This window comes from Lycium barbarum, chromosome 5, assembly GCF_019175385.1.
Source record: "Lycium barbarum isolate Lr01 chromosome 5, ASM1917538v2, whole genome shotgun sequence".
Lineage (NCBI taxonomy): Eukaryota > Viridiplantae > Streptophyta > Magnoliopsida > Solanales > Solanaceae > Lycium > Lycium barbarum.
Window position 1 is genome coordinate 5,613,032 of NC_083341.1, and position 25,634 is coordinate 5,638,665.

The 25,634-nt window shown below is 36.7% G+C and overlaps 2 protein-coding genes across 2 annotated transcripts; both read left to right on the plus strand.

The window, feature by feature from the left end:
- Window positions 1-18,928: 18,928 nt before the first annotated feature.
- Window positions 18,929-19,963, plus strand: LOC132642145 (uncharacterized). Its single transcript, XM_060359409.1, has one exon. It carries the CDS (start codon window positions 18,929-18,931, stop codon window positions 19,961-19,963), a length of 1,035 nt encoding a protein of 344 aa, XP_060215392.1.
- Window positions 19,964-22,307: 2,344 nt separating this feature from the next.
- On the plus strand, window positions 22,308-24,240 carry LOC132642146 (uncharacterized mitochondrial protein AtMg00810-like). Its single transcript, XM_060359410.1, has 3 exons — window positions 22,308-22,682; window positions 22,755-22,848; window positions 24,188-24,240. The coding sequence occupies exons 1-3, from the start codon at window positions 22,308-22,310 to the stop codon at window positions 24,238-24,240; spliced, it is 522 nt and encodes a 173-aa protein (XP_060215393.1).
- Window positions 24,241-25,634: the final 1,394 nt, after the last annotated feature.

Consider the following 25,634-nt stretch of genomic DNA (forward strand, 5'->3'; position numbering starts at 1 on the left):
CATAGAAATTGTTCTTGGTAGAGAAACCACATCACATGCAAATCAAATACAAATTAATACACTCCCTAGTCTTAATCTAACATACTAACGACAAAAACAAAACAAAACAAAAAAATGAAAAGAAATTTCTGATATATATTATCCTAGAAGTTGCTGCATGGAAAATATGAGTGTTGGAACAACTTGCTCTGAATTGTAAACATCACGTTTGAATTTGTAGAAACTACCCAAGCCTTTGTTCAACAAAATTTCAACAAGAATGGCCCTCTAATATAGGGGATGCTTGTAATTTCCAATGTCAAGTCGCTATATATGCTATAAGCTTGGATTGTGACGCAGACATTTGATGTTACTGTAATATAATCCAATTAATATATTACAGGGCCATTCTAGTTGACTTTTGTTGAACAAAGGTGTTATTTATGTAGTTTCTACAAATTCAAACGTAGATGTTTTTAACAATACATGAGCAAGTTGGTTACAACACATTGCAGGCATCAACTTTGAGGAACAAATTACAAATTTCTTTTTTAGGCTAAAGGAAACTAAACCTCATGTGTATGCTGACCTCATATTTTTGTTTTGGTGTTTTTGTTTCTTCTTATGCATCTCGACTGCTAATTGAATTTGTATTTGATTTTGCATGTGACGTGGTTTCCTTTATAAGATCAATCACTATGTTAAAGTCAACTATTTGAATATTTGAAGTCAAGAAATTACCACAATGTCACACTTACTAATCACAAGAAGACTGCAACCCATTAAAAATCATTGAACATTTGCATAATCTATGTTTATACTCTGTTTATATAGCAGCTTTTACTTCTGTATGTTATCGTCTACTTCCATACTTAATTATTTTCTAAGCTAGCAATTACAAGAATTGAATGAAGCTTTATTAACCAGTAAAATCCCTAATTGTAGCGTACAATTGCATTGTTACTATTTTCACAAGCAATGGGCACCAAAGCACATGTGGCCCCACACCATATTTAATATAGAGCAAAGGGGAAAATATAATCCTCAACTTTACGATTTAGAGCAGATACACCCTCGTTACAAAAGTGGTGTATATATACCTTTTCATTGACGGGATTTTAAAAAAAAATCATTTAGGTTATTTTTTAATTAAAAAAAAAGGGCACGTGACTTTAAAAAAAAGTCTACCTATATTTTTTTAGTACAAAAAAAAATGGGTAGACTTTTTTTTAAAGTCACGTAACATTTTTTTTAATTAAAAATCACCTAAATGATTTTTTTTGTAGCATTTTGTAACTGCAGGGGTATATTTGCACAATTTTATTAGGGCAGGGTTATATATACCTCACTTTTGTAACGAGGGGTATATCTGCTCTAAATCGCAAAGTTGAGAGGTATATTTACACGTTTGTCCTTTAATATATCATTTCCATACTATTATATTCTTGTCGAACTATATATCGGCTTGGATGCCAGTTGTTGAGCTCAACCAACCCAAAGATATTCATACTATGGTGTGATACTGTCATGTCCCAAAATACCCCCTAGACGTGATTGGCACCCAGCACACACCACCGGCTAGGCGAACCACATTTTCATATCTTAATCATAATTTTGCAGCATTAACCAAATTAAATAATCACTCAAATAATATAATAATTAATTGTGGATGTTAGTGTCTCAAAATATTAACCAAATACTCTTGCCCAAATCCCACACTAGACCATGGAGCATCTAAGAGAACTACAAAAGGCTTGGGTTTTTTTTAAATCCCAAAAGAAGAAAAAAGACATTAATAAATAAATGATAAAGACACTTTTGGTAGCCTCCACGAACAAAGCGGCGGCTCACCTCCACCAATAGATCAACTCTAGCAAACTCGTGAGCTACTAGCTTCGTCGTCACCAATAGTATCTGCATGGACATGCAGGTAAGGAGTGAGCTATACGTAAATATAACCCAGTAAGATCCTCGACCCGCCACTTTAAATACCCCTGGAACAAGTGTTAGAAAATACAAACACACAACAAGCACAAAAATATTATGCGCATAAATATATTATTATATAATAGCAACCAAGGTCCAAACTACCGTTTATCAAATATTTTATATATCTCAACACCATTTACACTACGAACCGTCATAAGTGGCAGTTAAAGAATTAGTCAACACTATGAATCCACGGCAACATACACAATGTGCCAAATATGTTAGGAAGCATACACAATGCTAAGGGAAGCATACACAATGCCCCAATATAATCAAGAAGCATACACAATGCTAAGGGAAGCATACACAATGCCCCAATATAATGAAGAAGCATACACAATGCTAAGGGAAGCATACACAATGCCCCAATATCATGGCTCACAGCCGTATCACATTACGAAACAATTTATAAATAAAGTTTTAGAGTATTTGAAAATAAAATATATGCGGCTGGCCTTAAGAACCACCGATTCTGCCAAGCACACGCTCGCCCCAACACATGGACCAGGCAGACAAAACATATTTTTAAAACGGATTTTGAAAAGCAAGTACCCAAAGCTTAAAGTCTCACTTACCTCAAATTCACAATTCAAGCACACTTCAGAATAAATCAAAACTGCGTTCTCGAGTCTCCGGATTGCCTCAAACTACACAAAAACGGATTTAGAATGGTCAAAACCCTTAGGGTAAACCACTTCTATATTTTTAGAGGCTTAAACGGTTAAAGTCAAATTTTAAAGGACGAAAACGCCCTCTGGTCAATATGTTCAAAACCCGACAAGACATATGTTTTCGGGAAGGCCTTAACGAGAGGATTCCAACGATATATAGAAGTCTAAAATCCGACACTATTTACCCTTTCAAATCAATGATTTTGATTGAATAACCCTAGAGCTAAAACTTTCTCAATTTCTCAAAATATCCCCATGTTTTTTCCACAAAAATATTCACCCATAATTACTTAATAAACTTAAATAAAAGATTAGAAGCATTACCTTGATGATTAGGATTGAAAATCCCTAGTTTTCACCTCTTCTCCTTTCTTTTTCTCCCCCCCTTTTTTTTTCCTCCACTGCGTTTCCTTTCCCTGTGTGCATTCTGCTTCTATTTGTTTTTGTTCCTCACGTCAGATGGCTTAGAAGCCATCATATCTCTTTTTTTTTTCCTTTTCTTTTTGGGCTTGGCCCACTAAATTTCTTCTTTTCTATTTTTTTTAATTCCTTTTAGTTAAAATTACCAAATAAACCCTTATTTAAAAATTGGGTTATTACATTCTCCACCACTTAAAATAACGTTCGTCCTCGAACAGACCTAGATCATACCTGTCTCGTCAAATAAATGAGGATTTTTATCTCACATATCCGCCTCAGACTCTCAAGTAGCCTCCTCGGTTGAGTGATTACGCCATAACACTTTGATTGAAGCTGACTTCTTCGACCTCAATTATTGCACTTGTCTTTACAATAGATATTGAACTTTCCTCGCAAGTTAATTTTTAATCTAGCTCTACTTTTTCGGATTGAATCATGGCTATCATTACGAACATATGATCTAAGCACAGACACGTGAAACACGAGATATGAACAATAGACAATCACAGAGGTAAAGTAAGTTCACATGCACCAACCTGATTCGATCCAAATCCCACAAGAAACAATATACCTTAGATTTTGTTTACCGTTCGATTGAATCTCATGACTCATTTCGTATTGAAAACTTTCAAACTACTCTCTTTCATAAGCTCGAAATAATAATCTTGTTTATCACTATAAGACTTTTGTCTACTCTATGCTATCCGAAATCGTCCCCGCATTCAAAGCAACCTTCTTCAAGGGTTGCTAATCAAAGTCTAGACCCAACTACTCTGATTTAGAGTATTCAATCAACCAGATAGAGTAAGACTCTAGCATTCATATAAAACCTAAAACGACAAGATTTGCATACTGAGTTAGTAAACTACTATCATACACAAACCCTGTCAAAAGCAACTGATCATTAACCACTTATCAGGTAATATACATCTGACTAGTGTTAAGATTGGGCACCCAAGGATGGCACAATCCAAGCACCACAACCACAATCCTAGGGCGAAACACATCCACCAATATTACATACGGTAGAGCTGAAACACCTCCAAGCATTCCTGCATAATGCTCTCACGTACAACAATGTTAGAAATACATCCTTATGCTTCTACATATCTCTCACATATACAGTGGTGTTGGAACACATCCATACACTCCTACATAGCACTTTCACATATAGCGGTGCTGGAACACATCCACATGCTCTTACATAAAATTTTCATGCACCGTTACTCTTGTCACACATGACAATACAGACATCTCATGCCATTGCACTATCTCTGACACATAATGTCATATAAGCTAGTATGATATATAAGAATAGTTCAGCTTAAATCAGGTACACAATCTCGCTAAGTCAATCAATATCACCCAAGCTACGATCACGATTTTCTGAATGAACGTATAGACCATCTACAAAGTCTACATTGATCTATTTTTACTTTCTATCGAAGACAACCATGCAGCGGAAATTTCGAGTAAATCAACTGAGTATTCAACTTTTTAAAGTCTTTCTAATTTCTATCAGAAATGAATTGATGTAGTCTCTAACACTCGTATTTAATATACTCACGATTTAAACACAAGAAAAACATTTACGTACCCCAAATAACTTTTGTCAATTTTTAACTCTCTTCCTGCGGCTCCAATGCATATTTGTGAATCTAAAAAGCAATAAATATAATGAACATTGTATCTTTTCGAGTACAAATCTCCCTAAGTCAACCACCATAGGTGTATACACATTCGACTCTTTAATTAGAATGTTCCCTTTTTTTTTTCCCCACTATTAAGTAGCCTTGTCTTTAGAGACTATCACTAATCCCCAATAAGGTCGACTCTCGTATCGATCAACTGTTCATGTTCAAACAAAAACAACTGTAGCATAACACATGATAGTGCCTTAGTGTGTGTATTAAACTCAACTTTCCATCCTTTTACTAGAGACCACGAGGCTCATAACACCATGATGTAAAGATTAAACTTCACACTTTTAACCTCAGTTGTTTAATTAATATTATCCCGGCATCTTTTTCAACCACTGCATATGCTTCTATCGACTGAGAAGATATTTGTATACGTCATTAATGAACATAACAAATAGAGTGCTAAAAAAACATTTTTTGAATACCCGAATCCTCTAGTGCATGACAATCACTAATGCCTTCTTTATCCAAAAGATATCACCAGAAATTCGCACTAACCAAAATAAGTCTTGGTACATGTCTTCAGATTATCCAACCATTTCTCCTACTGCTCATCGTATCCCGATCACAAGTCTATCTTAGAATAGCATATAACACCATGTACTGAAGGCACATGGCATGTAATTTAGGAAAAGACAAAAAGATACTTGCCCATCATATGATAAAAATTAAGTCATTTTTCTCTTAGTGATAAAAATCTGCATAGATTCAATGTTCTCCCCAACAAACAGAAATTAAGCACCTCCGGGCTCTATACTTGGTATAGTGACCTCCCAATCACGAAATCTTGTAACTTATAATTTACTTCCTTTGACTTTGCAATCATTCTATAATTAAAATAAAAATATACCGGATTAATGACAGCATATCAATACCCAAGTTTTTAGTCGACATCCTCATTATATGGTATAATTAGTAGGTTCTCTGAAAGCTTATTCAAAAACTTGGTAACCACTCACACTAACCCAATAGTTAGTCATTCAACTCTGATGCCCCGAGTTATAGTTAAATACGACCTATATCCTCCACTTATTATACAAAGAACTTTATCGACGAGGTTGCTTTATCTGCGGACATACCAAATGAATCCTTTAAACTCAATACAAACTCAATATTAGGCTCCACCGAAATGGAAAATGGAACGGTCTTTTTATGGCAATCAAAGCATAAGGCAAGACGAAGTCATTCAATCTGAATCAAAGATAACCTCAAGGTCAATAACGCCAAGGATTTTCTTTTTTACAGCACAAAAACGTATCATGACTCTGAACTGTGCCCACACATGTTCGATAAACCGGTCAATAATATTAGACTCCCCCACTTAGATCGAATCACAAATGGTTCATAAATACTCAAGTTCTCTCAGTATCTTCCTTTACACTATCACCTCATTAACGTGTTTCTCATATTACTCAAGCTTGTGCTTTACCGAAAACAACGAATGTTAACAAAATTGTGCAAGCTGATTACTTTTCCCACGGATAGTCATGACGTTTTTCGTTACTCAAACTTCATTTATGGTTCATTTATTTTTCTGATGCGTGATAGTCTTAACATTCCACGTCTTTCCCTTCGACAACTAATCAAGTCACTATACACTGAGTTTTATGCTAAATATCTTACTATGTTGTTTCATAAATTCTTATAAAGTCGTATTCTCACTCACAACTTGGAATTCATCCAGGGACTTACTGTTATATCCCGTATTTTTGAACCTCGGAGCATCTGCTGGGGTGGGGCCCACATACCGAGATTTTTTTTGGAACATCTGAAAAGTCATATGAATCACATATGTAAAGTTAAACACAACTCATGAAGTACCTTTGGACCAAATCAAAGTGGAAACCCTCCAAACGAATATTTTTAAGAAAACGTTTTCGGGTGACCTGACTTTGGGGGGAAAAAACTGTATTGTAAGTTTGGAATTTCGAAAATACCTTGAAATATAAGTTGTAGATAATTGAATTAGCTTTCCATCCATAGGTCGTGGGTTCCCAGGTGACGTCGGTACAAGGAGATATGAACGTTTTAAGGTCGAAAGGTCAGTGGGCTAGGCCCAACTCGGGACCAACCGAGTTGGCCCAAAAAAATGAAAAAAAAAATTCAGGCCCAAGTGAGGAGCCATTCGGCCATGGTCCATAAAAAGGATCCAAGCCCATGGAATTAAGTCATGTGGTCAATGAATAAAAGACCACTTAATCATCCGAATTCCATAGAACTTTCAAGAGAAAGAATAGGAGGAAAAACAAGAGAAAAACAAGAACAAAAAGAGGGCATTTCGGGTTTGGCCATAGAAAAATCACCCCTCAAAATCTTGCCTCTAAAATTATTTTCTTGTTGAATTCCTACTAAATTAAGTGTCCTCTACAACTTGGTGTAATTGTTTTGGAAGAAGGAGCACTTATTTCTTCAAGTTGACAACTTGTTCAAGTGAAGAAGTTTGTAGAAAAAGGTAAGAATCAATTCCTTTTTCTTATGTTATGAAGGTTTGTTTATGTTGTGGTATGTGGAAATGAGTAGAAATTATGGAAATAAGGAAGTTTGCAAAGTGGGTATGTATATATATATGTAGCCATGGGTGTATATATGTTGTATACATATATGAGTTGAATTTTATGTTGCATTCTAGTTGTGGTTATGATGGAAATTATATTGGGAATGAAAGTTGAATGAATTTTGGTTGAAGTTGGAATGTAGATGATTATGTCACTTTAGAATAATTTTGTGATATTATGGAAATGAAGTTGTTAAGATGTGAATTATGATTATGGTTGATGAATTTGGAAGTTGGAAACTTGTTATGAAATTATATGCCAAAGATTTGATGTTTTGCATAAGTTATGCTTTTGGCGGAAAAGTGTATATCATGTATATCAAGTGTATATCCTAAGGGAAATGGTATGAGATGTCTTTAGATTTATATGGTGATGATCATGATGGTTGTTGAATATGAAATTATTGATCTTAGTTGAAAGTTGGGTTGAATTGAAGATTATGTCAACTTGTGAGAAAAATGACTAGTTGAAGGATATTTGTGTTTTTAATGTTCATTGTTGATATTGTTGTTGTCGTTTGGGTTGTTGTTGATGATTTATAGCCGAGTTGAATTCTCGGGGTGTCATATGTATAGGGGAAGTGCTGCCGAAATTTCGGTAGCCAAATATGCTTAAAGTTGAAATAATGGCATTAATAATTCACAATTGGTAAACTTGACCAATTGCAGTTTTTCGACGAAACGGGAAGTGAGATTGGAAAGGCTTAAGGAGCGTGAAAGGTATGTAAAGTAAACCCAATTCTTCCCTTGGCATGCCCTTAGTGTATTAGGGTCGGATCCGGGCCTCGAAGGACCTCTTGGCCCTCGGAATCCGCAAGACAAAATTTTAGTTTTTCCTTCAGTAGAATTGAACCATTTTGATACGCTTTTTCTGAAATTATGCAATTGTGCTCTAAATTACTCAGAAAGTCATAGGATGTTTGTATAACCTTCGTAGATGATATTATATGTTTAGAGGGCACACTTTGAGCCCGCCGCCTTATTTGTTCTGAGGCGGGCCCACTATTTACGTTTTTGCCCCTAATGTGTTAAAGCTTCCTTTTTAAGCGATTTTTGAAAGAAATGTTTTAATTACCCTACTAATCGCTTAACGAATATAATTTTAAATATTCTGTTAAATATTATAAATTATTTTGACACCCGGAATGACTTCGGGAAAGTCAGACTTCTGTAATTTATTATGATATCTGGAATACATTTATTATGATTCCGTCCGACTCCATTAGATTTGTTTGTCTTTGATACGCTTCATCGAGTCTTTGAAAACATTTATTATATTTTTAAATTGCATTAGTCTCTCACTACTCCATTCGTGGATGTCCCAATGTTTCCCACACTGAGCCCGGGCCAGGATATGTTGTCAAGCGTAATTCTCTGCATTGTTCGCCGCGCCCCGATGTGAGGGGGCAGGTATACGCGTACATGGGTCTGTGGAGTATGATGTGCCATGTCCGCCTATTCTGATCTGATCTGTTATGGCCATTCTGATATGACATTTTATGATACGGGGCCACACCCCCTTTTCTGATTCCTCTGTATTGTGGCACCAGTGTCGGGAGGGTGACCACGTTCTGTCTGCCGAGTCCCGTGGCAGGGATCGGATATGATATGACATATGTTTCTGTACACATTCTGTCTGATTTGGAAATATGCATTTGACACTCTGGATTTTGTACCCATTTTCTGTAATCATTATGATTTGACTTCTGTGATTCCGCTTTACATATTCAGTACATATTTCGTACTGACCCCCTTTCTTCGGGGGCTGCGTTTTCATGCCGCGCAGGTACTGACGACAGGTTCGCTGATCCACACGTTTAGGATCCTATTTCTGCTATTTGGGGCGCTCTCTTCTACAGAGCCCATCTTTTGGTACAGTCTGTCACTGCTATCTGGATATGTACTTTGTTCAGGGTATGACGGGGCCCTGTCCCGTCTTATGATTATGATATGTTCTGTAGAGGTCTATGGATACATCTGTGTGGGTTCTGTACATATGTTTGGGATATTCTGTTCTGTGATGGCCTTATCGGCCTATGTGTGCCAAGTCTGCTTTTCTGCTAAGTTCTGTAGCGACCACTAATATTATTATTATATTATTATTCTGTTAATATGCTAATTTGGGGTATCGGGTACGTATAGGTGCCCAGCTCGGGCACTGGTCGCGGCCCACGGGACTGGGTCGTGACACTTACTCCACGAACAAGTTGTGCATCTCGTAGTGTCATTATCATGCTCATACTTATTACACTTAAATTATGCATTCTTACACCACAATCACACTTATGACATCACCATTACGACATTACCAATACTAGAAAATCACTTTAAGAGACATTAATCTAGAACCATACAAACAGTTTTGCTCAAAATATCTTTCACCATAAAGGCCAACAACCTAGGCGTGAGTATGCCATTAAACTTCATACTTTCCCGCTTCCCTCTTTCTCTTTACCGATAAGACTCATAATATAGAGTCATACCAACAACCCCAAATTTGAATAGTCGCTCTTACATAAAAAACATTTATATCATTTGACCTTTTTTTTTTTTACTAGGGAACCCGCAATCGCTACCCTTCCATTCAACGATTTCTTAACGTTCAAAATTTTCACTAACTCCCGAACTTCTAAAAAAATATTTGGCAGAATTTTCTTTGTAAACAAAACTATCCCAAAGTGTACACCCGGTCCAATCTCAACTACAATCAATGCACACAACATTCCATGTACTCAGTATCACTCTCAGTTGCACATATGACGTTAAAAAAAAAACTTTCGAATCAACCGTGACATCTAGCAGAGGAGGATATGCATGTCCTAGCCGTCTGCGGAATAAGTATTACAACAATTAGACTAGATTCAACTCAACGCACGAATAAGGAATGAAAGAAGGGGAACCATCCTAGATGTTCAGTGGCCTCAAGGTCATAAGTATGGGCGCCTACATACCCATGAACAAGACTCTACTAAACACTGCTCCATGGACCCGGGACTTAAAGTCTAAGCTCTGATACCAACTTTGTCACGTCCCAAAATACCCCTAGACGTGATTGGCACCCAGCACACACCACCAGCTAGGCGAACCACATTTTCATATCTTATTCATAATTTTGCAGCATTAACCAAATTAAATAAGCACTCAAATAATATAATAATTAATTGTGGATGTTAGTGTCTCAAAATATTAACCAAATACTCTTGCCCAAATCCCACACTAGACCATGGAGCATCTAAGAGAATTACAAAAGGCTTGGGTTTTTTTTTAAATCCCAAAAGAAGAAAAAATACATTAATAAATAAATGATAAAGACACTTTTGGTAGCCTCCACGAACAAAGCGGCGGCTCACCTTCACCAATAGATCAACTCTAGCAAACTCGTGAGCTACTAGCTTCGTCGTCACCAATAGTATCTGCATGGACATGCAGGTAAGGAGTGAGCTATACATAAATATAACCCAGTAAGATCCTCGACCCGCCACTTTAAATACCCCTGGAACAAGTGTTAGAAAATACAAACACACAACAAGTACAAAAATTTATGCGCATAAATATATCATTATATAATAGCAACCAAGGTCCAAACTACTGTTTATCAAATATTTTATATATCTCAATACCATTTACACTACGAACCGTCATAAGTGGCAGTTAAAGAATTAGTCAACACTATGAATCCACGGCAACATACACAATGTGCCAAATATGTTAGAAAGCATACACAATGCTAAGGGAAGCATACACAATGCCCCAATATAATCAAGAAGCATACACAATGCTAAGGGAAGCATACACAATGCCCCAATATCATGGCTCACAGCCATATCACATTACGAAATAATTTATAAATAGAGTTTTAGAGTATTTGAAAATAAAATCTATGCGGCTGGCCTTAAGAACCACCGATTCTGCCAAGCACACGCTCGCCCCAACACATGGACCAGGCAGACAAAACATATTTTTAAAACGGATTTTGAAAAGCAAGTACCCAAAGCTTAAAGTCTCACTTACCTCAAATTCACAATTCAGGCACACTTCAGAATAAATCAAAACTGCTTTCTCGAGTCTCCGGATTGCCTCAAACTACACAAAAACGGATTTAGAATGGTCAAAACCCTTAGGGTAAACCACTTCTATATTTTTAGAGGCTTAAACGGTTAAAGTCAAATTTTAAAGGACGAAAACGCCCTTTGGTCAATATGTTCAAAACCCGACAAGACATATGTTTTCGGGAAGGCCTTAACGAAAGGATTCCAACGATATATAGAAGTCTAAAATCCGACACTATTTGCCCTTTCAAATCAATGATTTTGATTGAATAACCCTAGAGCTAAACTTTCTCAATTCCTCAAAATATCCCCATGTTTTATCCACAAAAATATTCACCCATAATTACTTAATAAACTTAAATAAAAGATTAGAAGCACTACCTTGATGATTAGGGTTGAAAATCCCTATTTTTCTCCTCTTCTCCTTTCTTTTTCTCCCCCCCTTTTTTTTTTTCCTCCACTGCGTTTCCTTTCCGTGTGTGCATTCTGCTTCTATTTGTTTTTGTTCCTCACGTCAGATGGCTTAGAAGCCATCATATCTTTTTTTTTTTTCCTTTTCTTTTTGGGCTTGGCCCACTAAATTTCTTCTTTTCTATTTTTTTTTAATTCCTTTTAGTTAAAATTACCAAATAAACTCTTATTTAAAAATTGGATTATTACAGATACAATTCATTTTGGGCTATGTCCGCACAGTTTTTTCCAAAGATATCACACAACTGCACCTTATATATATTTAGCTTCTTTTTTCTAAGAAAGTTCCACATTTGACCGTTCTCTCAAAAATGGTATATAGAATATATACATATATTATGCATATACATTTGTCAGTTATTTATGTTAATTTCTTATTCTTTCATCAATCGATACAAAACTTTACTCGCATAACCAACAAACACAAACAACTGCATGTATTGTTGCTTTCTAGGAAAAATAGGTTGCAGAAATTCAACCAATTAATATATTTTTTTAAAAACAACTAGAAATTTCTGTGCTTTTCCCTGTTTAAAGTAGGAGAACACTCCACATATCCCTAGTTTATTTGCAAGAACAAGAAAATGGTAGACTTCTTGACTAAGGATTAAATAACACCAATATATCTCAGAGTACTCCATCCACCCAAGTTATTTATTTAAAAAATAAAAAAGTGAAAAGCAATATTATTAACACACTCCTTCCTCCACTCTCACATGCCTCCCTCTATAAAAAAATTAACATTGGTTATATCTTTTTCTCTTTTGGATTTCTCATTCGTTCAATCAAAGTATTATATTTATTGTATTATTATCGTTCTGAATTTCTACATTACACGAGCCAATTTTCTAGTTTATCTAAAGACGTAATTTTCATATAATACCATTTGAAAATTCAAAATGTGTCAAAATAAATAAACGACACACAATTGAATCTAACGTACATGTCCATGAGTGGATAGCTCAACCGAGTGAAGTCTTATAAACTCTATAATGATAAAATATTTAATCATTTCAAGTTTTTATAAAGTGTCAAAATAAGGTTTGACTCTTTTTACTTGTACTTTTCCTCTTGGAGGATATTATTTTATTATTAATAAAAATTCACATAGACACCCCGTTTGGATGGTTATATTTTAGGGGTGTCAAATGGTTAATATATGCTGAATTAATAAATGAACTAGGTTACTTTAGTTGATCGTTGGACGGGAACTACAACAACAAGATATCAATATAAACTCACCGGGTGGGGTCTGAGGAGGATAGAGTGTACAAAGACCTTATTCTTACCATGTGAAGGTAGGGAGACTGTTGATGGACCCTCGACTTAAGAAGAGATAAAACAGCAGTAGTAATAATAGGCAGTAAGATCAACAAGACAATAAGATAAAACGAAGTGAAAGAAACGATCAGGTTGTACTAGAGATCTAAGAATAGCAAACGTAAACTAATACTCCTGGAACGGGAAAAAAATCGCACGTCAACCTATAACTATATATCCCTTTACCCTGATACTCGACCTCCACACCCTCCTATCAAGGGTCATGTCCTCAGTAAGCTAAAGTTGCGACATATCTTACCTAATAATCACCTCTCCCTAAGACTTCTTCGTCCTACCCCTCCCTCTCTTCAAGCCCACCACTGCCAACCTCTCACACCTTTTCATTGGAGCAACTGCGCATCTCCTCTACACATGACCGAACCATCTCAACCTTCCTTCCCAATCTTGTCCACCACGGGGGCCACTTCCACCTTGTCCCGAATCACTTCATTCCTAATCTTATCTCACCTGGTATGCCCATACATCCATTTCAACATCCTCATTTTTGCTACCTTTATCTTTTGGACATGAGCTTTCTTAACTGGCCAACACTCCCACCACACATGATAGTCGATCTAACCACCACTCTGTAGAACTTGCCCTTAAGTTTAGATGACACATTCTTATCGCACAAAACACTAGATGCGAGCCTCCATTTCATCCAGCCCGCTCCAATAAAATGGGTGACATCATCGTCAATCTCTCCATTGCTTGGATAATTGATCCCGGGTACTTGAAACTTCCTCTCTTGAGGATGACTTGAGTAGCAAGACGCACGTCCTCGTCCGTTACATGAATAACGTCACCGAACTTGCACTCCAAGTATTCTATCTTAGTCCCGTACAACTTGAAACCTTTATAGACTCTAGGATCTGTTTCTAAACCTCCAGCTTCACGTCTCGTCAATTAATAATTGGAGAATATAACATGGACTATAGAATAAGTCATAGCCCAACTCGTCCAACTATTACACAAAAATAATTTCTTTATTTGTTATCTTATGATTTGCTTAATTATTAAACAAAAATAGAAAAACAATTATTCATGGTTGTATATAACATATCAAACAAAATAAAGTCTTTTATTAAATGTTTTGACAAGATTTTTCATGGGTTGATTTGAATTACATGTTTAGCCCAAGTCAGCCCGACTTTTAGGTTAGTTGAGTTAGGTGGGTCAAAATGACTAAGCTAATAAATGGGCGCAAGTTAAGTAGATCATATTTTCATATGCTAATTTTGTCACCCTTAATAGCTTAGCTAAAAAAACCTATATTAGTCATGGCGAAGATCTCGAAACCCACAAATAGTAACATAGCTAGAGCGCACAAGGCAATGATACATGATTCGAAAGAGGGCACAATCGAATCATCCTCATCGGAGAATTACATTGTGAAATACGGTTAAATCATTTTTTTTTGTATATACATAAATTGTTGAATCATTTTTATCGAAGCATATTCTAGGGTAGTCTCAAAGATGACTTAAAATTACTTTAGATTGCGCATAATTCAAATTTTAACTGTGATGCTTTTTCACTTTCTTGATTCTTTTTGTCAAATTTCCTGATTCCACCACCGAGCTTAACACAATCTACAATTTTCTTTCCCCTCCCCACTTCCAGATATTCTTGTGCGGGGAGGGGGGGGGGGGGGGGGGGGGAGCGGATGTAATAATAGGGTTCTTCTGTACATGGATTGTTAGATATATTTCACCTTGCTTATATTTGTATCATGTGCAAATGTATTGTGAGACAAAACAGCAGTTTGTTGAAATTACAAGAAAATGTTTGCTCCTAACGTGCTGTGTTTCTTCTAGCTCGAAAATGCTGAAACTTAACTACATTATATGTAAAATTCACTTGACTAGGAAACCTCTCTATATTCAAACGCAACCGAAAATATGTTATGTCCCCAAAAATCCCAAAGGATACGCTGATGTTTTTATATGCACTTGACTATTAAGAAAGTGTCACGTGATTGATGTCGGCAAATGAACGATATAACATCAAATCACGCCAAAAACCACCACGGACCACTATCATAATTGTGGCTTTGTCTCGTGAGACTAATATTCACGCGAATTCAGACTTTAAATTTGATGGATTATATTTTTGAGTTTAAGTAATAAACATTGTGGTGTAATTAATTCTTATACCATTAGGTAATTAATAGTATTTATTTGTTACAGATTACGATTCTGATTTTCAAAATTTTAAATGCCACATTTTAAGAATGTTTACGTGTAGATATTTTTTAGATGACTTGATAGTATAAAAATTATTTGCACTGACATTGTATAATATATTTAACTCATAATTTTTTAGGTTTAAGCTCTTGATCAATTTGGTCAGGCCTCCCTATCTATTCTCAATGTTCAAATCTTTGATTACGCAATAAACTCATTAAAACTCTTTAATGACATGAAAAATCAAAAGCTCTGCCCTCTCTTTTATCTATCCAAATTTCAAAGGATGAAAGGAAAGAGGATTTTGGTGTCCCTTTCAGAAAATGGATTCCTATTCAAGTGTACTAACCGTATGGATAAGTTAAAACTAACCGGCCGTTTTTAGGGATTCAAATTCAAAAAAATTCTAGGGAGGTATATTGAGAAGAACTAGGAATGGAATAATATCAATAGATGTGTCGTATTAATGGGTAACTAACAAAACCACTTTGACCAAATTGGGAAAGCGACAAGTAAATTTAAAGAAACTAATTAAAAGTTTACTTAATTATTAACGATTTAAAACTTTTTTTGGCACAATAAAAAATTCACACTCAGAACCTACGATTTAAAGTGACCTACAGACAGAAATGTGAAGCTAAATTGACTCTTGGCTATTTAAGCCAACTATGATTAACATACTAACTTTTACTAGCTAATTGAACCATAACAGTGACTGTATATGGTTCCAGTCATTGCGAGTACTATTGATCAGAAAATTACTGAATTAGTACTTGTAATATTGCGTTCAAAGTTTGACCAATGACCACTGCACTGCCTCTTTAGGAATGTGATTTTTATTATATGGAGACTTGACCTTGTTAATTATAATAATAATAAAAAGAGATCAAGGGTTTGCCCATAATTTAAAAAAAAAAAAAAAAAAACTAGGTATAAAGTAGACTAATAAAGTATGTTTTGCTTCGTACATGCTAGCAAGCATATGACAGACTTGAGCACCATATACTTCCTAAACGCACATGTATGGAATATGCTTGCACGCATGTTGAATTAATTAAGTCTCTTTCTTATTTTCACTGAGTGTCGGTAGTCGTGTTGGGCCTCGACTAATTTGAACGTGTGTCTTGTAAAGCTCATTAAAGGTGAAAACGCTCCATATGATGATATTATTCGTTCTAGTGCTCGAACCCGATCGAGATCTCTGATTAAGGGTCTAAAGGGATCCCATTCTTTCCATCACAAAATTCGGTGGTGAATTACAATACTCAAATCTTCTATGAAAGCTCTTCTCACATTTTTCTGCTAAATTTGAATGATTAACTTGCTGCATCATGATCGATCATTAGTTGATATCTATCTGTTTTTTTTCTTTGCTTTAGTTATAGTTATAAGCGGTCAAATTTTTCTGTAACAATCTCGCTTGTCCGGATTCTTTTGTGTTATTCTTATAAATGTTTTAGAATGTGTATTCTAATGATAAATAATTTGAGCTTTTCAACTTTAGGATGTAGTCGTAAAGTCATATTTCTTTTTGTTCGAGTATGTATTTGTAATGTAACGTTTTAATTATTTGGTGTTAAATATTTATCACATATTTACAAATCTCGCTCAATAAATTTTAGTCGGCATCTAAAAAATTTGACTTATCACCAACTTGAGGGGATAAGTTCATCAAAAGCTAGTTGGCCAACTCTCCGCATAAATATTAATTTGATTAAGAGGCTATGGCCTCTTGTTTTGTGAATAAGGGTATTCAAATTAAATTAACAAGTTGATCAACTGGCATTCCGTACTATTCACAACAAGAAGGAATCTTAATATGCAAACAGATCTTCTTGGTGCAACTTAATTCAGTTAGCTACTGTGCATTTATTAGATTTCAATTTTCTCCATCAATTGTGTACATATTTAAACTACGTATGCTATAAAGTAACTTGTTAAAAAATGCGAAGTCTTTGGAAATAATTAAAGGGAACTTTTCAAAAATATACAGCCAAACGGCAACACATCATATTGCAATCATGTAGTCATATTTTTAGTTTACACCCATATAGACAAAAAAAAAAAAAAAAAAAGAATCACAACAGTGTTTATACATCTGGTATACAATATTATATGCTTACGACAAACAATGTACATCCATATATAAAAGTGTATAATAGTGCATAAGAGGTGTTTACACACACTTTTACATTGTTATATAGAATTATACAATTAATATTATATAAAGTTATACAAAAACTGGTTTTCGTCTCCTACGAATTTCAACAACGAAACTCCATTCGCAATGAGTTGAAAACATCACCAAATAGCTCAAATCTTCATTGAATAGCTTCAAATGTTAACCACAATCTCAAAATGACATCCCGAAAGAACCACAACCTCAAAATGACATCCCCAAAGAATCCTATTCATCAATTTGTTCCAACACATCACAAAATCCTTGTAAGTTTTCAAAATTTTAAAATCTCCGACAACGGAGTTTTAAATTTCACACTTTAATGCACCCAACAAGGTCTAAATTTGTAATGATAAATATGAATATCGCTCTCAATCAGTTTTTAAGCATTAAAAAATGGAAATCATAATTCATAATCACAAATCAAGGTATTATTGCATATTTCCTATGTATTTCAAATTGTATACAAAATGGGTTGAATAGGGTAATATCTGAAAATATGAACTCATTTTGGTTATAAACTTGGACCAAGTGATAGAGGGTGAAATCCCATAAGTTTTTAATTATTTTTAAATATATAAATATATTACACGACTATTATATAAAACTTAAATACAGTTAATAATCATTCGTCAATCACAAAAGGGAAAAGAAAAAGTGGTGAAGCTACCAACTTGAGGGAGAAATGGTTATTTGGCCCTTTACAAACTTTTTTTAGTTTTATGATCCTTTCACAAGAGATCTTCATTTTTTACACATAAAAGATCTGAAAAAGTCATTTTTTCTATTTTAATTGTAAGAGACCAAGATATCTTATCTCCTCCCAACTTGAGGACCATTACGTACATTCGACAAACTAGGAAAACCTTTTTTGGAGAAATAGTTTTTTAGTCCGTTACAAACTTTTTTTTTGTTTATGATCCTTTTACAAGACATCTTCATTCTTCTATTCAACTTTCAAGAGGGCAAGAGATCTAATTTTTTTTTAAGTACATGTTTATTTCTCTAATTTATATTCAAGGCTATGCTCTAATATAATGTCAGCGATGCAATAATTACAACACTACCCTTCAAACTTTTTTGTGTTCGATAATTTTTACTTTCTCTCATGGAATACTGCTTTGTTTTTCCCTAAGAGGGAAATCAATATATCTGATAGATTATGTAAATATTAGTTAGAATATTTTGTAGTCTGCTATTTTAGGTTAGAATATTTTGTATATTTTGTAATCTCCTATTTTAGGTTAGAATATTTTGTATATTAACCAATTCAAGGAATGAGAGGGGACACGGAAAATATTTCCTACATGGTATCAGATTAGGGTTTCTTTCTTCTTCCTCCTTCCGCTACGCCCTAGTCCCTCTTTCTTCTTCCTCCTCTTTCCGTCGCCCTTTTTATTTTTTTCCGCCATGGGTGACGCAACTACCACTCCGGCTAAGCCCTCGTTCCACCCGGCCCTCGCGGTCTCCAATATCAAGAATCACATCTCTGTTACTCTTGAGATGGAGAACTCACAATACGGAACATGGGCCGAGATTTTCAAAATTCATGCTCGTTCTCACAAGGTCCTTCATCACATCATTCCTCCACCCAAAGGTAAGGAGAAGCCGGCTCCCAAAACTGATGAAGAAGTCGAATTATGGACGACCATTGATGCCACCGTGCTTCAATGGATATATTCGACAATTTCGAATGATCTGTTAAACACCATCATCGAACCAGACGCTACTGCCATGGACGCTTGGGTTCGTTTGCGTGATATATTCCAAGATCATCAAACCTCTCGTGCGGTGACTCTCGAACAAGAATTCACGACGACTCGTATGGAGGATTTTCCCAATGCCTCCGCCTATTGTCAACGACTAAAGAGCCTTGCGGATCAACTGAAAAACATCGGAGCTCCCGTGACGAATAGCCGCCTTGTCCTTCAACTGGTTTCGGGTCTCACTGAAGCGTACAAAGGGGTTGGGACACAAATTCGCCATGCAAAGCCGCTCCCCCCATTCACAGAGGCTCGGTATTCCCTTGTTTTGGAAGAACGTGAACTTGCAGCAATGGTGTCTCACGGGTCTGGTTTGGCTATGGTAGCCACGGTCGACGACGTGCCATTGCCCTCAAACAACACAAGCTCTCGCCGAGGGAAACCAAAAAATTCCCGCGGCCAAAATTCTAGAACTGGCTGTAAGGGAGGCTCTGGCCGCGGCTTAAGCGGCGGAAAATTCACCGGCGGATGCGGTGGTTCAGCCCGTAGCAGCAGCGGTCAGCAGCCAGCGGGCTCCCCTTTGCAGCAGTGGACAGCCGGCCAGTTTGATCACTGGAAGTGGGTCCCGCATCTACGCTGGGCTGCTCCTCTCCCCTGCCCGTACCTGACGACTTTTTGGGCTCGTCCCCCGTTTGTCCCGCCAAGGCAGCAGGGTATATTAGGCCCTCCTCCAGCCCAGTAGCTCTACACGGCAGCAGTGGTCCCTCATGGGTCGTATGTTCCAACCGATATTGAGTCCACAATGCACACCATGACCTTGAACCCGCCCGATAAAAATTGGTACATAGATACCGAGGCCACTTTTCATATGACTTCCTCAGACGGTAATCTCTCGTCTTATTTTAATTTGAGCAATCAAAATAATGGTATTGTTGTGGGAAATGGTCATTCGATTCCAATTCGTGGTTGTGGTCATACTAGTTTGCCTCCCCCAAACCCTCTTTTATCCTTATGGAATGTCTTACGTGCTCCTAAACTTATTAAGAATTTAATTTCAGTCCGAAAGTTTACTACTGATAATTATGTGTCTGTTGATTTTGATCCATATGGGTTTTCTGTGAAGGACTTCCAGACGGGGATGGAACTAATGCGGTGTGATAGTCGGGGAGATCTTTATCCAATCACCACCATCAAATATCCAACCACCACTCCATCAACCTTTGCGGCGTTGTCCTCTCCTTTTTGGCATGATCGTTTGGGTCATCCGAGAAATTCTATTTTAGATTGTCTTAGGCGTAATAAAAGCATTGAATGTAATAAATCTAGTCATTCTAGTATTTGTCGTTCTTGCGTTCATGGTAAACACGTTAAGTTGCCGTTTGATTCTTCTATTTCCGAAACTTTGATGCCATTTGATATTATTCATAGTGATTTGTGGACCTCTCCCGTGTTAAGTTCATTGGGTCATCGGTATGATGTTCTCTTTTTGGATGATTTTTTGAAAATTTTATGGACTTTTCCTTTAGCTAAGAAATCCGATGTTTGTGTGAAATTCTTGGCTTTAAAAGCCCACATTCATACCAAATTTGAACGTCATATAAAAAATGTCCAATGTGATAATGGGAGGGAATATGATAATGGTCAATTCGGGAAATTTTGTGAGTCTAATGGGATGTCCTTTCGTCTTTCTTGTCCACATACGTCATCACAAAATGGGAAAGCCGAAAGAAAAATCCGATCTATCAATAATATCACTCGGACTCTCCTTGCTCATGCCTCTCTCCCCCCTTCGTTTTGGCATCACGCCTTACAAATGGAAACATATCTACTTAATATTTTACCAAGCAAATTATTGGGTCATGTTTCTCCTCTTCAAGTGCTATACCAAAGAAAGCCATCTTACTCTCATCTTCGGGTGTTTGGGCGTTTATGCTATCCCCTCTTTCCTTCTCCGACTATCCATAAATTGCAAACCAGGTCTACACCGTGTGTCTTTTTGGGGTATCCTACGAATCATAGGGGGTATAAAGTGTTATAATTTATCGTCTAACAAAATCATTATTTCTCGTCACGTGATGTTTGATGAGAATGTTTTCCCATTTTCCAATTTACATTCTCCCACTTCAACTACTTATGATTTTTTTGATGATGGGATTTCGCCATTTTGGTTGCGTCATATGGCTAATGATCTGGTTAATCCGCCCAGCCCACCCCCCGCTGCACCCGTGACCCAGCCGACTGCCCCCTCCCACTGTGGCACCCGTGACTCAGCCGACTGCCCCCTTCCCACCGAGGCACCCATTGCCACGTCCCCTCTATTGGCAGCCGCCTCCCCTACCGCACCTACTCCTCTTCCCTCTGCCTTGGGCCAACAGCCCTCGACTTCGTCTCTCACACCCACACGAACATCACCCCAGCCGCCCCAATCTACCAGTCCGCCCCGAATGGTGACCCGGAGTCAACATGGTATTTTTAAGCCAAAACGTACGTTTAACTTGAATACCATGGTTACGAAATCCCCTCTCCCTCGTAACCCTGTGACCGCCCTTCGTGACCCGAATTGGAAAATGGCTATGGATGATGAATTTGATGCTCTTATTAAAAATAAGACGTGGGAGTTGGTGCCCCGTCTACCTAATGTGAATGTTCTTCGTTCTATGTGGATTTTCACTCATAAAGAAAAGTCTAATGGTGATTTTGGGAGGCATAAAGCCTGTCTTGTAGGTGATGGAAAGACTCAACAGGTTGGAATTGATTGTGGTGAGACCTTCAGTCCGGTGGTCAAGCTGGCTACGATCCGTACCGTTCTCAGTCTTTCATTATCAAAGAAGTGGCCTATTCATCAGCTAGATGTCAAGAATGCTTTCTTACACGGTGAGCTCAAGGAAACAGTGTATATGCATCAACCTCTGGGTTTCAGAGATCCCACTCATCCGGATTATGTATGTTTACTCTGTAAGTCCTTATATGGACTTAAGCAGGCCCCGAGGGCATGGTACAAGCGTTTTGTAGATTATGTCTCTTCTCTTGGTTTCTCAAACAACAGATCTGACAATTCTTAGTTCATCTACAAAAAGGGGTCTGATATGGCATACATTTTACTTTATGTTGATGATATTATTCTCACTGCTTTCTCGGATTCTCTCCGATGCTCCATTATGGCTCTCCTTGCCTCGGAATTTGCTATGAAGGATCTGGGTCTTTTGAATTATTTCCTTGGCATTCATGTCACTCGCCATAAGGATGGCCTGTTTCTGTCGCAACACAAGTATGCCGAAGAAATCATTGATCGAGCTGGGATGTCTTCTTGTAAGGCTACTTCTACTCCGGTTGATACCGAACCGAAGGTGAGCAGCACATCGGGTGCTCCATATGATGACCCGTCTCACTATCGCAGTCTCGCAGGTGCACTTCAGTATCTTACTTTCACGAGGCCAGATATCTCTTATGCTGTTCAACAGGTATGCTTACACATGCATGCACCGCGAGAGGTTCATATGCATGCTCTTAAGCGTATCATCTGTTACATTCAGGGTACACTTGATTATGGTTTGCATCTTTATCCATCCTCAGTTATTGACCTCCTTTCCTACACTGATGCGGATTGGGGGGGCTGCCCTGACACAGGTCGGTCAACGTCTGGTTATTGTGTCTTCCTTGGAGATAACTTGATATCGTGGTCTTCGAAACGCCAACCTACCCTCTCTCGTTCGAGTACTGAGGCGGAGTATAGGGGGGTTGCTAATGTTGTCTCCGAGTCATGCTGGCTTCGCAATCTTCTGTTGGAATTGCATTGTCCTATTCATAAGGCTACTATGGTGTATTGTGACAATGTGAGTGTCATTTATCTTTCAGGAAATCCAGTGCAACATCAGCGCACCAAGCACATTGAAATGGACATTCACTTAGTTCGTGAGAAGGTTGCGCGAGGACAGGTTCGTGTCCTTCATGTTCCATCCCATTATCAGATTGCCGATATTTTCACCAAGGGACTTCCACAAGTCTTATTTGAAGATTTTCGGGACAGTCTCAACGTTCGCAAACCTCCCGTTTCGACTGCGGGGGCGTGATAGATTATGTAAATATTAGTTAGAATATTTTGTAGTCTGCTATTTTAGGTTAATCTCCTATTTTAGGTTAGAATATTTTGTATATTTTGTAATCTCCTATTTTAGGTTAGAATATTTTGTATATTAACCAATTCAAGGAATGAGAGCGGACATGGAAAATATTTCCTACAATATCATCAAAAAGAGTAGACAGAGAAGAGACAAATCCAACAATAATTAATTAAGGACAAATGGTTTTGGAAGAAGATCACATAAAGTGGAACAATCTTACCTCATTTTCTCCCCTGATAAACTACATGATTAGACAAACAGCCCAACTAAGTGGAAAATTAAAATTTGAGATTTTCTGCATTTTATTATTGAAATATATATTCACTCCCCAATTGTTTTGGAAAATAGACACAAATAGACAATGCATATCGAAATATTAACGTCTACTAGGTACGTAATAACAGTGTGATGGAAAATTAAGCAACGGATTTGCGCTGTTTAACCAATAATCCATCAAATGTTCTAAAATTTCAATTTGAATCCCAAGCATGCGAGTATTATAATCTATTAAGAAGATTACTAGAGGAGAGCAATTAGAGGATACTCTAGGCAAATGGTCGACTTTGGTTTAAAAAAAATATCCCCCGTTGTGAATGAAATTATGCTCCCCGTCTCAAGGGCAGAGCTAGCTTTAGGTGCGGGTTCGGCCGAACCCAGTAACTTTGGTTCAAATCTTATATTGGTATTAAAAATCCATTAAACATATACAAATTATTAATTTAAAACCCAGTAATTTTGAAAAACTAAACTTCTGAACTCATAAACGTCAAATTCTGGCTCCGCCTCTGCCCCGTCTCCCTTCGCAGAAATGAAGAGATGAATTGATATATTTATTGAATTTGTAGGGACTGAAGGGGCTCGAACCCTGAGCTTTCACCTTGACAAGGTGGTGCTCTAATTGAATTACAATCGCAGGAAAATAAGGTGTACAACCTAAAATCAGTTTAGATTCGAACCAGCCCAAGACTAAGGCCGAACAACTAGCTAGCTGCTACAGGATTGAACATCTATCGATCTTACGACGCTCGTTTACTCCGATCCTACAAAGGCCGGTGAAAGAATACTATGCTCATCTTTCTTACGGCTTGTTATCACAATGCTTGTTTCGGCTTCTTCAATAAATAAAAAAAGGTAATAGTGTTTCCTTGATAAATATAGAGCCCGTTTGGATTGACTTATAAGTTGGCTTATAAGCTGTTTTCAACTTTTTTGAGTGTTTGGCTGGCCAGCTTAAAGTCATTTTATGCTTAAAATAAGCTCAAAAAAATAATTGGACCCATTTAACTTAGTTTATCTAAAGCAGCTTATAAGCTGAAAACAGCTTATAAGCCAAAAAAAATAAGTTGGATTACCCCAACTTATTTTTTTCAGCTTATAAGCTGCAAACAGCTTTAAGCTATAAGCCAATCCAAACGGGCTCATAATAGTGTTGCGACTTCAAATTCAATAACCAGACTACTACTACTCACTTGAAATTTCTTCTTTTAACAATTGTTAGTTATGCTTTTTTGCTTCTTATAAAAGATAAAATGAAAGAGAAGAGTTGGGATTGGCTAGTCATAACTCTCATATTGGCTATAAAATTTTTGTTATACTATAAATTTTAATGTAGTTAAGAAAAAAACATTACGTTTTTTTTTTCTTTCATAACATATACCAGGAATCTCGCCGGGAAAAGGTACAGCATATCCCCATCACGTGCGTCCATGAATTTTTACACAAATTTCATAGTAATGTAGTACGTTAGTTTCATTTCTTCCAAAGTAATCTCACCTCATCAACATTAATATATTGAGGAAAATTTATATATAATTAGCTTTCTTACTACCAAACAAAAATAATATCTTTTGTAGATTCACTTCCATGACGACTGGTCCTTTGCTATAACTATTAATTCAACTCTTTATCATATCTCACTTCTCTCTTAATCATGCAATAGTTTATTCGTTATTTTATTACTCTGTTGGATCTAGGCCAATTTTTTTAATTTAAATAAAAAAATATCTGTCAAGTCATTCTTCACTCTATTTTTATTATTGTAATTAGTAGTATCATGGTCAGCTAGTGCATAACTCAACTAACTCATGATCTAGTGCATAACTCAACTAACTCATGATTAAGTATTTGCATATTTTTCATCAGCAATAGATATTAAGTAATTCTGCTTAGTAAAAATTTAGGTAAATAAGAAAGCATCACTAATATTTTTTTTATCAGGACTAAAATTTGGAACCTTGGTCTTTTATGATTTTCACTTGCCTCCTTCTTTAGCTTATTTTAATGATTTATACT

Excerpts from the sequence above, each read along its gene's own strand:
- LOC132642145 (XM_060359409.1), top strand. The coding sequence starts at position 18,929 with ATGGGTGACGCAACTACCACTCCGGCTAAGCCCTCGTTCCACCCGGCC.
- LOC132642146 (XM_060359410.1), top strand. The coding sequence starts at position 22,308 with ATGGCATACATTTTACTTTATGTTGATGATATTATTCTCACTGCTTTC. Across the intron at positions 22,683-22,754 it reads TCTCTTATGCTGTTCAACAG|GGTACACTTGATTATGGTTT; the intron begins GTATGCTTACAC and ends TGTTACATTCAG. Across the intron at positions 22,849-24,187 it reads GGGGGGCTGCCCTGACACAG|GGACTGAAGGGGCTCGAACC; the intron begins GTCGGTCAACGT and ends TTGAATTTGTAG.